Source organism: Sinocyclocheilus grahami, unplaced genomic scaffold, assembly GCF_001515645.1.
Source record: "Sinocyclocheilus grahami isolate Dianchi unplaced genomic scaffold, SAMN03320097.WGS_v1.1 scaffold836.1, whole genome shotgun sequence".
Classification (NCBI taxonomy): domain Eukaryota; kingdom Metazoa; phylum Chordata; class Actinopteri; order Cypriniformes; family Cyprinidae; genus Sinocyclocheilus; species Sinocyclocheilus grahami.
Window position 1 is genome coordinate 182,580 of NW_015506015.1, and position 15,281 is coordinate 197,860.

Here is a 15,281-nt window from a genome sequence, read left to right on the forward strand (position 1 = left end):
TGAGTGCTGCAGTGTGACTGTATCTATGGCAGCAGTCTAATAGCCAATAGCAGCACTGCAATCAATGATGTGTGTGTAAGTGAGAGATGTTTAGTTAAAAAGGTTGATACTAGGCTGTTGCACTGTCTTCCCTCACTGTTACCCAGGAACTCACTGGGGTCACAATTTGACAAGAATCAATTGTAAAGGATAGCACTTTTTTTACTCTTCATCTGTCTCTAACCTTTCTCTCGCTCTCTCGCACTCAGAGGGTTCAGAGACGGTGAAGAGGGAGACCGTTGTCTCTGGTCAGACAGTGGTCAGTAGCTCTGTGCCCATCGCTCGTTTCTCAGAGGAAGAGAAGAAGGTGTCCATCATAAAAGCGCCCCATTACGAAGGCATTGGACCAGTGGATGAGTCAGGCATTCCCATCGCCATCCGAACGGTGAGTGATATCCAGACATTTTTAAGGGAACTGACAAAAATGACAAATTAAAAACAACTACACTTTAAAAAAGATTGTCCTTATTCCTTAATAAAATAAAGATTATTGAAGTAAGTTTTACAAGTAAATACTAGTCTTTCTACTTAAAAATGGCATATTCAATGTGTTTCTTGCTGTTTCTTTGTTATTATTTGTGAATTTTACAAGCAAATTTGGAGTGAAAATTATTACAAAGTAAATACTACACCATTTTTCAGTGTGTTTTGCTCCTTTAAATTTATTTCACCTATGTTTCACTGTTGCAAATTTGAGTTCATTATATATACACTAAAATGTATACACAGTTTTGTCATTAATGCATTAAAGTATTTAGGGATTTTTTTTTGTCTTTAAAGTTATGACTGATATATTTACAGAAGTAATTTGTCTGCCCATAACTGCATGTGATACAATCAGTAGACGTTAACTATTTATTATAAATTTTTTGGTTGGCATTTAGTCCAACAGCACTGAGACTTTTAATTGTTTCACATTCAGACAAACTGCCAGTCTGCAAGTTACATCCTTATGTGTATGTTGCAGCAAAGGATTGTCTTTAGGAATGAGTCACTGAATCATTTATTCAACCGATTCGTTCAAAACACTGATTCATTTAGGAAAGAGACAGCTGCTTGTTGCTTGGAGTGGTTTTGACATCATTTGGAAATATTTTTGTTGGCAAAATGTTACTCAATAATAATTCCATGTATTGAACTGTTTATATAAATGTACTACCAATGAGTTGATAGTGCTATACAACATGAAGGCACAGAAATAGAAACAAAAAAAAAATATTGACAGAATATTCTGCTGCTTATCGCGCTTGTGACTGGTTAATACAAAAACTGAGATTTACATGATGTTTTATTACCTGTTGCTTTATCAAAACAAAACCAAGCACTCTTTCTTTCTTTCTGAATGATTTTAAACAGCACAACATCTGTTCACTGTCACTGGTCAGTTTAAAACAACAGATCAGCTGTTAATGATCTGTTTTGAGGGCATTTTTTCTTGATTTGTGTTTAAGTTGTTTTGACATTTGATCCTCTTATTGTGGTTAGAGGAATGCTTCTGAGCTCTCAGCAGGTCAGACTGTCTGTGAATGTGTGTGTTTGTGAGAAGAAGAGAACATTCCTGGCTCTTTCCTGGAAGGTTACTATGATACTCCCTGTCTGTCTCTCTCACTCTGTGCTCTGGTGATTTTGTTGGTTGTCAGGTAATGACAAATGCTGTTAGCTGTTTGTGCGCTTAACCAGCAAACTCACAAGGCAAATCGCATGTGTGTGTGTATGTGTGCTTCTATTTAGACTGTGGACAGACCCAAGGACTGGTACAAGACCATGTTCAAACAGATCCACATGGTTCATAAAGCAGGTGAGTGAGTGGGAGGACACAAAGAACGTATCCTGCAGTATTCATTTCAGATGACACACAAACACACACTGTGTTTGATTTTATTTCCGTTTAATATTGTTTTCACCAGATGATGACTATGCAGACACATATAATGCAACATACGCTGTCATAAACAATGGTAAGTTCTGTGAAAGCTGAAGATCAGCTATTAACTTTCATATCTGCTTAATCCAACACATGTATGTAGTAAAAGTTTTAATCATGTCTGTGTTCCTTTATGTGAGAAGGGTTTTTATGTGTGTGTGTGTGTGTGCGTGTGTGTGTATGTGTATATATATATATATATATATATATATACTGTATATGTACAATGTACAATGTTTTCATCAGTCTTCAGTGTCACATGGTCCTTCAGAATTTCTAATATGCTGATTTATTATCAGTGTTGAAACTGTTGTGCTGTTTGGAACCTGTGATACTTTTATCTTTGATTCTTTGATTAATAAAAAGTTAAAAATAACAGCATTTATTACAAATAGAAATCGTGTCTAACAATATAAGTCTTTACTATAACTTTTTATCCATTTTACACATCCTTGTTGAATAAAACTATTAATTTATTTTAAAAAAGAAAGAAAAAATTGACTAACCCCAAACTTTTGAGTAGGAATGTATATTGTAACAAATCACATTTCTATTTTGAATAAAACATTTTCTTTTTAACTTTTTATTTATCAAAGAATCCTGAAAAAGTATCACAGGTCCCAAAAAATATTAAACAGCACAACTGTTTCAAACATTGATAATAAATCAGCATATTAGAATGATTTCTGAAGGATCATGTGACGCTGAAGACAGGAGTAATGATGCTGAAAATTCAGCATTGCTTCACAGGAATAAATTATATTTTAAGGTATATTAAAATAGAAAACTGTTATTTTAAATTTCAATAATATTTCACAAAAGTACTGTTTTTTCTGTATTTTTGATCAAATAGATATAGATATATTAAAATTCTTTAACAAAAATTAAAAATCTTCCTGATCCCAAACTTCTGAACAGCAGTATAATTTTATATTTTTGCATTACATTCTATATTGTACATTTATAAATAAAAAAACACATATTTTGTGATGTTTGCTTTAAAAGAGCAATTTTATTTCTTATTATATTACTTTGTTACTATTTTTTTTATATAAATGCAGACTTGATGTGCATGAGACAATTCAAAACTATGAAAAACTTACCAACCCTAAACTTTTAAATGGTAGTGTACAATCATATGTTTATATGTTGCTGTAACGTCCAAATGTATAGCAACTGTACATTTGTTTTATTGATCTATTGTATTACTCTGATATTTGTGCTTCTGTTTTAGAAAATTACCCTCCTGTCCATGCCCACCCGCCCCCTCAAACGCACACCTACCGGCCTCTCTCTAGAAATACCTCAGACATGCCAGACGGTGCCGTCCACCGGGAGCTCTTGCCATCTCCCGTGCCCCCTCCACCCCCTCCGATGCCCTCTCTCCTCCAGCTCCGCTCACGAGACATGGACAGAGAGAAAGAGTTCTCACACGACCCGTAAGACACCTGACCTCATGAGCTACACTGTAAAAAGAACAATGATTATTAGAGTGCATTTTGCAAGAAAATACTATACCTCAAAATTGCACGTTTAATTCAAGGGGTTAATTGCCATTTCTCTGTAATTGTTTGTGAAATTTCTGCTTGAAAATTGTTTAAAAGTAAATACTGCTGCGCCACATATTTTTCAGTGTACAGGCTTCTGTTTTAAAACATCTGATTGGTTAAAAACAACTCTGATTGGTTCTTATTCTTATTCTCATCTACAGAAATGAGTGGGATCCTCCAGATCGAAAAGTGGACACACGTAAATACCGAGCGGAACCACGGAGCATCTTTGAATATGAGCCTGGCAAATCCTCCATCCTTGAGCAAGAAAGGCCTGTGAGTAATCTTATTTAATTAAATCATTGTATCTAAGTGATTATTATTCATAAATTTAGTTTAAACGGGTGTAAAAATCCTCACATAACATGGACCCAAGTTTGCAACGGTCTAAATGCAATCCTGTTGTGTTCTCTTGAGTAATTCAGTTCTGTTCCAGTCTGTTTAATAAAAAAATCAAACATACAGGGTCAGGCTTAGACATTGTCCTGGATTAAATTGCTCTGTCAGCAGAGACTTTTGAAAATGTTTAGCTCTATGTAAAGCCAAATTTGTGTCCCAGAAACTGTAAAAAGTTTTGAAGAAGTAGCTCACCAAAAATTATTTACTCACCCTCATGTTGTTCCAGACCTGTATGATTTTCTTTCTTTTTTTTTTGTGGAACACAAACACATACATTCAAATATGACGCATCACACCAGGTTTTTACTGTGGTTTACACGATGTTACTGGTTCTCACATGTTTCTCATTGATGTCATTCATATCTGCAGTGCCATATTTTCAGTAAATAATGACAAAGTGTGGTCTGTTTCTCATTTTTGTGCTCCTCTGTTTGTTGTATGTACACAGAACCATTCAAATGTATGTGTCAGTAAGATTTTTTTTTTAATAAATTAGTACTTTTATTCAGCAAGCAGTTAAATTAATCATAAATGACAGTAAAGATATTGATAGTTACAAAGATTTCTGTTTCAAATATGAATCACGGTTTTCACAGAAATATTAAGCAGCAACTGTTCATCATTAATAATTAGAAAAAGAAAAGTTGATTTCTGTTTGATCATATGGCACTGAATACTGGAGTAATGGCTGCTTTGCCATCACAGGAATAAATTGCATTTTAAAACACATTAAAATAGAAGACAGTTACTTTATATTGTGGTAATATTTCACAGTGCTATTGTTTTAAATGTCTTTCAAAAAATCTTACTGACCCCAAACTTTCAAACAGCAATGTACGGTAATTACCTTGCCATCCAGTCTTATGAAAACTCTCAATTTCATTGTAGCCTGTACAGCTATTTGAGTACCGCTTTATTAAGGTGTTGCAGGCCTAACTTACTGTTTACTACAGTGTAAAACTGCAATTTTCCAGCCTGCTGATTGGACATGTGTTAAGGCTGTGTTTTTCTTCTGTTTCATTTGTCGTTTGACCAAATAATGAACCATCAGTCATGAGTTTGCTTTATCATGAGTCATGTGGTGCTGCAGCAAGCTTTCTTTTCCTTTGTGTATTAGGTAAAATATTGGTAAAGGTTTGCACTAAAATCAGTCTATTAGAGTCATTGTGCTGTGGTCATGATGGGGACAATGCAGTTTAGAATTTTGCCAGCAATACAGTATGTCCCAATCGTCCCCTAATAATGTCTCATTCTACTGTGTTTGTCTAATAAAGCAAGACAAATGAAATGCCTCAATAGAGGAATTCCCTCAGTGTTTTATGTCTCCTTTGAAAGCAGTTGAACTTTTGTTTTGCATTGCAGATGTAAAATACTGGAAGGGTGTCAGACAAAGCGGTGCAGTGGCTCGGTTTAGGGAACAATGAGATAGAAATGTCAGGAGGCTGAATCGTTGCACTGCCCTCAGCACAAACACAGTGGATGTGGCAGTAGGAGATGTCCCAGGTGGCAAAATGAGTGGGCAGCATGTACAGTCATAGCTTGAGGAAGCGAGAGAGACTTTAGAGAGAAGATGGGAAGAAGCACAATGTCTCCCCCTTTTGGACAGTACTGAGAGTCACACTCATATCAAAGGGATAGTCCACACAAAAATGAAACTTCTACTCACCCTCATGTCATTTCAAACTTGTATGACTTTCTTTCTTCTGCTGAACACAAAATAAGATATTTTAAAGAATGTTGATAATCAAACAGCTTTCAGTTTTCATCCAAGTCAATGGGTACCAAAACTGTTTGGTTAACAACATTCTTCAAAATATCTTCTTTCTTGCATAGAAAACAAAATATTTGGAAGAAATGTGGTAACCAAACAGTTTAAGTTCCCATTGATTTCCAGTGTATTTTTAGTCCATACCTTGGAGGTCAATGGGACCTGAAACTGTTTGGTTACAAACATTTTTCAAAATATCTTCTTTTATGTACCAGGTTTTGAATTATATGAGACTGTTTTTTGGGGGGGTTTTTTTGGGCGGACTCTTTTTAAGTCTTATTAATTGTTATGATTTGTCATTACATATTTTGTGTGTGTGTGTGTGTGAGAGAGAGAGTGTTGATGTCCCACAACATCATCCTCCTCTGTTCTTTGCTCACCAGTCCTTGCAGCATATTTTGGTCCTCCTAACCCTAATTTCCATCTCTCTTTTCCTTTCATTGTTTTTCCTCTTTCCCTTACCTCTCTTTTTCTATGTTGCTTCTTGCTCCAGATGTTTGATTTAAACCCAGATGACATAGATTTAGAGAATGAGCCTTGGTTTAAATTCTTTTCCGAGTTGGAGTTTGGACGCCCGGTAAGTTTAGTGAGGGCGCGGCAGGTTGGCATGCTTTAGGCTGTAACCTCCTTGTCCGGTACACACATGCTGTTGTGTAATGACAAGCTGTGTGTGTGTGTGTGTGGTTTTTTAAATACAAGTTCTGACTTGTTCAGAACTTGGTGTTATTTGCACACTGAAAACAGAAAAAAGACATTTAACATCACCACAATAACAATGCTAGAAGCAGCGGGTGAGGCATCAGACACATATGAATTGTCTGATGTTAAATCCCAAGGCATGATTAATAATCATGCTCTGTTTTCAAAACTCTCACCAAAAGAGCAACATTATCTGTACTTGTGCTCTATTTATGGGGTACAATGTTGTCTTTAGAAGAATGTCATTGGTTTTTAACACTGTGTTTTCGCTTTGGCTCTGTTTGCAGTATCACACACCTGTTCTTACAAGCTTAAAGCTCTTACAGCTGCAGAACCTGTGCAGAAAACACTATCAAGTCAAGTGTAACTCTTTTTTATTAAAAATGAAAAGACTTTGGATAATACAGTGGCCCTAAAAAGGATTTGGACACTTAATCCATGCATCCAACATATAAACATCGCTCTTTCAAGCTGAACATTTTCACATCAAGAAGTTCTAAATACTAAAAGAATAGATAAACTGTACAAAATTGTAAAAAAAAAAACTTTCTGGTTGCCAAATTAGTTCAGCATGTATTCTACTACTAGAATGTAACCAAATATTAATGATTGGGTGACCAAAAGTAAAATAATAGTTCACTTAAAAATGCACTCCAATGTATGAGTGCTATTATAATTATTATTTATTTATTTTGGTCACTTATGCTCACCAAAGCTACATTTATTTGATCAGAAATACAGTAAAAACAGTAATATTATTTAGTGTGTGTAATATTTTTACAATTTAAATGTTTGCTATTTTAATACATTTTATAATGTAATTTATTTCTGTGATGGCATAGCTGAATTTTCAGCAGCCATTACTCCAGTCTTCAGTGTCGCATGATTATTTAATGAATAGAAAGTTCAAAAGAACGGCATTTATTTGAAATAATAAACTTTTGTAACATTATGAATGTCTTTAGTGTCACTAATGAAAGTAATATGATTATTATTATTATTACTTTTCTAAACCTTACTGACCCCAAACAAAGTGTAAGTGATTCATGAAAAGGCAGTAAATTGTTAATATAGATAGAAAAACTATCAATGCTGATAACTTCTCACAAGATTCTCATCATTTCCTGTTTCCTTTTGCATTTAACATTGTATTATTAGCAATTAGCATTGTGCGCCATATTACTGTAACGTATTTTTAAAAAATCATATTGACCCCAGACTTTTTAATGTTGCCAATATCCCCTAAAATTATATTGGGTGACTGAGAGGAGAGTAATTTGTTCCAAAGTCAGAAATTCTTATTTTATTTAATCTAATGCAATAAAATTCATAAAAATGTATATATTTTGTAGGCCACTGTATGTTCATAAATGAGATATTTATGCACAGTTCCTCCAGCTTTTATAAACACACACTTCCTGGCTTGTTTACTGATTGAGTTTGCTGCTACCATGTGTAAACAAGCAACATTTGTGTGAAACCTTTATGTAGTTTCATCATTGTGTGTATTATATGTACACACAAGCAGCAGTGTGTGTGTGTGTGTGTGAAGTAGGTGAAGCATGTGTGGGCACTTACTTTCAACACACCGAGGTTCACTGTATTCACCCTTCGTTTGTTTGTACACTGTGTGTGTTTTGTGTGATCTCTGTTTCTTCATGCCCTAACGTTGTCACTCTCTCCACATGTGTCTTTTTACCATGATGCACCTGCTTCTCCACCTCATCTTCACCTCTTCACCTCTGTGCTGTTCGTTTGTTCGGGTGGTGGGGCATCCAGCCTCCTAAAAAGAGGTTGGATTATAATCCTGACTACTCCACACATGCTGTGGCACAGGTAAATCTACCTTCATGTCCATCCATCCGTCTTTCCTTTGCTGTTTGTTTGCTCTATATCTCCATCTTTCTCTATTGCTATTGCTTTTTCTCCTGCCCCATCATTTATTTAACAGACAGCAAATGCAAAAAATTGACCCATATACGGAAAAAAAATTTTTTTTAGTTTATTAGAGTACACTGTACTCTGTTGAGTGAAAATTGTTTCTACACCAAAATTTTTTTTTCAGTGACAAGAAAATACTATTTCAGTGTTTCTGTTTTTTGTAGTTGTTGCCCTAGTGAAAAAGAAATATACTTAAATGTATTTGAAATACATTTATTTCATGCTAAGTATACTACAAATGCATTTTCATATTTATGTACTTAATAAAATTATTATACTAAACTGGTATACTTAAATTCTGCTAAATTGGAGCAACTAATTTAGTACTTAATGCATTTCAGTTGTGTAGAAGTAGTGCTGAAGTACAATTAAAAATATATACTTAGTACATTTTACTGTGCTAAAGTGGAACTATTACAAGTATACTTCAGGTATACTTTAAATATTTTGCATTTAAAGTCCGATATTATTCAAAGATCATACAATCCTCATCAAAAGTGACATTAAAACACATTTTAGACTGACTATTAAGAAAAGTGCATTGTGCACAAGTAGTATGCCAAGTAAAGTTTAATGATAATTTTTATATCAGTAAGTCTCGAGTTATCTGTTAGTAAATAAGTTAATAGATTTGAAATATACTTGTGAAATATATTTATGAAATAAATGTATTTTAAATATATTACTTTTTTTACTAGGGTATCTTTACTAGAAATCTGTGAGTTAAAAGGTTCAAGATAAAATCTACGCTGCATGTGTACATTTTAATGTAAACTAAACAAGCTCTCTTTTTAATAAAACAAATACAAAACTAAATATGAAACAATTAGTTTACATAATAAAAGTCACTTTACTTGAGCTTTCCTGCAATGACACTACTGAAAAATATAGCTAAATAATGAACACCCACCAATGCTTTTTCATAACTGCTTTTTTTTATCAGATTGTTCTTTTGTATATTTTATTTTGCTGTCAGATTTACTTCCTCTGCTATTTATGTTTTTCATTTTAAAGGGATAGTTTATCCAAAAATTCAAATGCTGTCATCATTTGCTCACCCTCATGTCATTCCAAACCTGTATGACTTGATCTTTCTAGCAAAACACAAAAGAAGATATTTTGAAACATGCTGTTAAACACTGGTTCGACTTCGGTTTGACTTCCATTGTATAGACATCGAGACATTTCTTAGAATATACTAATTTATGTTTCACATAAAAAATAAAATCATACAGGTTTGGAATGACATGAGGATACGTAAATGATGATAGAATTTTCAGGTTGTTTTTCTCTTACAGTTTTCCTCTGATGAATGAATGTGTTTATGTGCATGTTTGTGTTGTGAGTTTTTTTATAGGTTTGTTGTTTGAGAAGAGTCACATGCTCACAGGTACTACTGAAATGCATTCTCTCCTGTGCCTGTGAATTGGCTTTTTATTTATCTTCTTATTTGACCTAGGATCAGCATCGGTGTGTTAAAAATGCTGTGTTGTCAGTAAGTGATGTCCTTTCTTTTCTCTGATCCAAGTCGCATGGATAAGCCAGAATGAACACCAGAGACTGCTGTATTGTGCTCAGATTTGTTCAAATTCACCCCAGGCTGTGTTAAAGGAAAGGAGGCGTGGCGATCCTGGACAACATAATAGACAGGGCTTCTTGTGACCTGCTGCCACGTGCAGCCTTTCTGGATCTGTACTGTTTTGTTCTCTGGCCTTTGTTGGGCTCCGCTTACTGTGGGGCCCTGGCACTTTTTTATTCTTACAGGAGGTCAAAGTTCATTTTCATAGTCCTTCAAGGTGGGATTGAGAGATGTGGAACCCTCGTCGGTCACGGCTGTCTTTGCGCATGCGGGGGGGGAGGAGGTTTTGATTGTAGCGCAGCACGGGAGTGTTACACTTCTTTGTTCCCATGGATCTCACACTTCTCTTTTGTTGTCTGCTCTCTTTCAGTCATCCCTCTATCTCTCACCTTCCGAACGACCTGACGGGACTTCAAGGTAAGCTTCCCTTTCATTCTTATAGCTTTTATAGGTGAGCTTTTCTCACTCAGGCTCTTTAATTTCTCCGAGAGATGCCTGTTGGATATCCATTGGAGGACAGAACCTGAGCATCCTCAGTCTAATTTAATTTACTCAGGTCTTAAAAGCTCTGCCACTGTTTATTTTTTTGCTGTATATATATATATATATATATATATATATATATATATATATATATATATATATATATATATATGTATTTGACATCCCATACTGTTGTGTGTTGTGTGTCATATTTAGGACTATTTAATGGGTAGAAGATCCTGTATTCAGAGTCTCATTGTCAATATACGTAAAAGGGTTTATTGTCCACTAGCTGAATCATTTTGGGTGATGTTTCCATTTTCAAAAATGGCATAAATAGCTTAATCATTTGTATTATAAAATTATACAGCTAGTCCCTTAATTATGTATTTTAAAATGCTCCATCAAAATATTCAGTAATTCTATAAAACTTTAAAGTCATTAATAATGTTTTCCTTTGGTTATTTTATTTCATTATTGATCTGGGATTTTTGGGGATTCTTAGTTCTGCAAGTGACTACAGGAAAAGGCGAAAGTCGGAACCATCTGTCACTCAAGCCAACACAGGAAGTGAGCAGAATGCCAGTCAAGTATTTTCCCGCCCACTGGACTCCAATAAAGCACAGACACTGACGAAGCCCACCATACGTTCCTCGCCCTCCTCACCATCCAGACCCAAAGGTAAATTCAGACACACTCAAACTCGAACAGAAGGTGCTAGACTGATCAAATCTTGTTGAAGACATTTAGATTATGCATTATTGTCTAATGACATGTTACAATAGAACTCCATTATTTTGTGCAGAGGAACTGTTTGATGGATTTGTTCTGTCACCATTCTACCTGTATGTTTAGTTTGATTTGTGCCAGAAACCGAAAAGACGCACTTCTCTTGTTCTATCATTAGATCATCACATTTGTGGTTATACCTGAGTAAAATTTTTGTTGAAGATCGTAACTGCGTGAGACTGCATATTCTCCTCTGTCTATCTTAACTATACTGACACATTCTCACTAACTGTCACTTTTACTGATATGTTTTCTCTCGCTTCGTCATTTTCTGTCAGCTGAGCTCACTAACCAGCTTTCCTGTCTCCTCTTTGTCATGCTGCATTGGATGTTATTTTAATTCACAGCTGGAGACGCTAGTGAGTCGCTCTCCTCCTGTATGAGCTCTCCAGGTATGGAGCGCCCTTCCTCTCGTCTCTCCTCAGACTCCCTCACTATCTCCACACCAACCTGGCGTGGCTCCAAGCGCTCCATCTGCTTCAAGAACGGTTGGCAGACAGGCCGACATGAAGCTGCAGAGACTTGGAGTAGCGTTGACGATGAATCTGTCATCACTCCTTCATCACCACGGCTCAAATCACGCAGCTGTGATGATCTGTTGTCTGACGGACATGGTGCTAATAATGACGGGAGAGCGTCCACTTCTGTGACTACCACTCGCTCTGAAAGTGCAGGTTCATTGCTTGATGAAGACGCTCCACAGAAGCCTCAAGTAAAAAGTCTTACCTCATCTCCCAGGGGGCGCCGACATCACCGGCGTAAGATGCCACACGATGCTCCGGGTTTCCTTCAGCTCTACAAGAAAATGCACCACATAGACCGAGAGCAGCTATTGCCCTCAGAGGTGATTCGTTCTGTACGTGCACGAATCCTTGAGCTGGAACGGCTGCAACAACAACAGAGGCACAACCTCCATGGTTGGGCAACTTTCGGTAATGAGGTACCACGACACATGGTCCCAAACCGTATATCGGTATATGAACAGCTCATCCAGAAATCCAAGTCCATGCCAGACCTTGGTGATGAAAATGCCCCATCAGGCACCACCACACCAGGGTCCTCGAGAGCCAGCAGCTGTCCCAAACGACGCTTTTCTGTGGAATCACTTTTGGAGGAGGAAGATCCTCCAGAAAGGGCTCGAAGTCCCCCTGAGGGACAGCCAAGACCGGGACCAGACAGCAGTAGCCTGGTGCCAATTCATGGGAAGAACCAGAGGCAGCATCAAGACTACTCAGACAGTGAGCAGGACGCCTGTGCCTCCGAAATGAGTGACATCCACATAGAAGGGTCTTCACTGTGTAGCGAGAGCGACCTGGATCATTGCTCACTTACCTCATCGGAAAGCTTCTTTGGTTCTGGGCGACATCACCATCATGGTCACCATCATCATGGACACCGTTACCACCGCCACCATCACCTACACCAGAGTGTGGGTCAGAGTCAAGGTTACCAACACCGCCACCTCATCAGCTCCTGTAAGGGTCACTGCCCAGCATCCTATACACGATTCACCACCATGCTAAAACACGAGCGACAACAGGAAAGGGCTCGGCAGGAGTCCCACCCTGCCGTTACATCTCCACTAGCCCAACAGTCACCCAGTGAGTCAGGCCTTTCCAAACTGGCCTTTCTGGTCAGCCCTGTGCCTTTCCGCCGGAAACGAGGCTCCCCGCCGACCCAACGGCGACACTGCAGAAGCGGTCGGCCGAAATCCAAAACCGCAATTTATGAAGCTTTAGATGCCGCTTTGCAGGACATTTATGACCATATAAGGGCGGAAAGGGGGCAGGGACCAGCAAGGATGCCAGATGATAGCATATTACGGCGGTTATTGGAGGAGTTGCTACCAGACGTGCCCAAGCGTAGCTCCTCCTTGCGGGCTCAGAGAGGGTCTGGCTCCCCCTCCTCGCTCCATGTCCACCAGCCTTACCATGGAGCCCACCAATGTGCCTCCTACCAGCAGCAACACCACCATACAGACGCCTCCAACAACAACCAGCATAATGCTAATGCTAATGTGCACTGCTACTCAGGTGCAGCTAGTTCTCAAGAGTTTTCCTTTTGTTTCGAATCATTATTGCAAAATCCTCAAGTCATTACCTCAAGCATTCCCTACCGAAAGCATGCAAATGCTTTTACTTATTTTTTTACCTAAACAGGATGCTTTATTATCATAACACCTAGTGTCCAATTAGGTATTTGGAATATTTTACTATTTATATAATTATAGAGTATAGTATATTTAGATTGACTGACTTATTTTTTTTTTGACTTCCTGTGTTCTTATATTGAAACAGAAAGTTTGAACCATAAATAAAGAAGAAGTCAACTCGTTTTTTTGGGAAATTCTCATTCTAGAAAGTTTTTGATTGGACAAAAATCAGTTTTCAATATTTTTGTTCTTTTTAGAGTACATTAGTTTATAGTTAACTTTAATGCTAAAACAAAAGCTCTGATTATGAATACATGGAAGATTTTATTTCATTCAGTTTATTTATAATGGTACAAGTGGAAAAGAAGTATTAGCAGTTCATGGTGCAATAAATGTCTGTCCGGTATATGCATGATGTGTTTTACTGAGCTTAATTTTCCCTTTTGATTTTGTGCCCTTTCCATTGTTTTTTTTTTTTTGCTGATGTATGAAATACTGTTGTAAAGACACATATTTGCTTTCTTTGTGTGTACTGTATTTTGTATGTATTTTTTTCTATGGTTCTATGATGACTAATATTTAGGCCATTTTTTGGGTCAAGTGCATGCCATTTTATGTCATATTGTGTATATCCAGATCATCCCTTATTTTTTTAGTTTGACCCTAAATTTGAAATAAATAATTGTATAATTTTCAAGTAGTCTCATTTCCTTTTGACACCAGTGGAATGCATGTGGTGCCACTATGAACTCAATAGTTTTCTTTCTGTTGACATTTTCTCTGTTTCCACAGATCAGGGCTCTGATACAGGACGTCTCACACCACAAATCAGAAGACCCACGCCAGAAAGAGAGGTAGAAATGCTGCTTTACTCATATCTATTTTTACATGAACTAGTTTTCATTTAATTAGAACAATGTTTTGAAACCCGCAGGGCAAACATCACTGATTAGTGAATAAGTATATGGCGATTTTAAATCCTGAACCCTTATTTGCGCTATGCCATAAATCCCATGACCCTGTAACCTTCGTTTTGGTTATGGTCTGTATATGGCTTGGCTGTGCATATGTTGGATAGCTGATGGTCTTTTTGCTTGCCTCGTAGGTATCCTCTAAGCAGATGACCTATCTTATATTGTCTTCTCTCCTCCATCAGAAACAGTCTGCCAGGGCTATTTATGATTTTAAAGCTCAGTCTGCCAAGTGAGTATATATAAAGAAATCTGAGAGACTCTGTCTGGCGCATTCGAATAACATCACAGCATCTCACTAAATTTGAATTCGCAAAGGGCTGTGTCAGCTTTTTGTTTGTGAAAGTGTGTTTAATTCTACTCTTGTCCATTTATTAAAAGCTTTTTCTTTCATTTTGTTTTTCATTTCCTTTGTGCAGATTTTGCTCTTGTGTTTCTTGCATACTAACTAGCTTTGTCAGATTGGTCTCTGCATCACCAATTCTGCACTGAGCTCAGTGTCATTGCATGAAATTGTCAGCTTGCATGAAAGTCCATGCTAATAAAGCCATTAAAGAATTTCAAGGCTCATGAATTTCAGCCTAAAATTTGCATATCACCAAATTCATTGGGTAATACATTAGAAAAAAGAAAAGGTACCACACATTGTTGTAACTTGCAGATATTTAATAAACAACGGTGTTTCCAATGCCAACTGAGGAAGAAATGTTCTTATTAAATAAAGATTTAAAAGCTACAACACTTTATATTATATTATATTATATTATATTATATTATATTATATTATATTATATTATATTATATTATATTATATTATATTATATTATATTATATTATATTATATTATATTATATTATATTATATTATATTATATTATATTATATTATATTATATTATATTATATTATATTATATTATATTATATTATATTATATTATATTATATTATATTATATTATATTATATTATATTATATTATATTATATTAT

General features: G+C 36.3%; 1 protein-coding gene across 1 annotated transcript in view; it reads left to right on the forward strand.

Annotated features, from left to right (window-relative positions):
• LOC107562741 (sorbin and SH3 domain-containing protein 2-like) overlaps positions 1-15,281 on the forward strand; it is a 35,367-nt gene that overhangs the window by 8,991 nt on the left and 11,095 nt on the right. The window contains exons 8-19 of the mRNA XM_016247439.1: positions 249-424; positions 1,771-1,837; positions 1,947-1,997; positions 3,198-3,402; positions 3,675-3,789; positions 6,174-6,257; positions 8,159-8,215; positions 10,270-10,316; positions 10,888-11,063; positions 11,519-13,204; positions 14,116-14,177; positions 14,429-14,526. Of these exons, the coding sequence (XP_016102925.1) occupies positions 249-424; positions 1,771-1,837; positions 1,947-1,997; positions 3,198-3,402; positions 3,675-3,789; positions 6,174-6,257; positions 8,159-8,215; positions 10,270-10,316; positions 10,888-11,063; positions 11,519-13,204; positions 14,116-14,177; positions 14,429-14,526 (2,824 nt within the window). The remainder of the gene's footprint in view (positions 1-248; positions 425-1,770; positions 1,838-1,946; positions 1,998-3,197; positions 3,403-3,674; positions 3,790-6,173; positions 6,258-8,158; positions 8,216-10,269; positions 10,317-10,887; positions 11,064-11,518; positions 13,205-14,115; positions 14,178-14,428; positions 14,527-15,281) is intronic.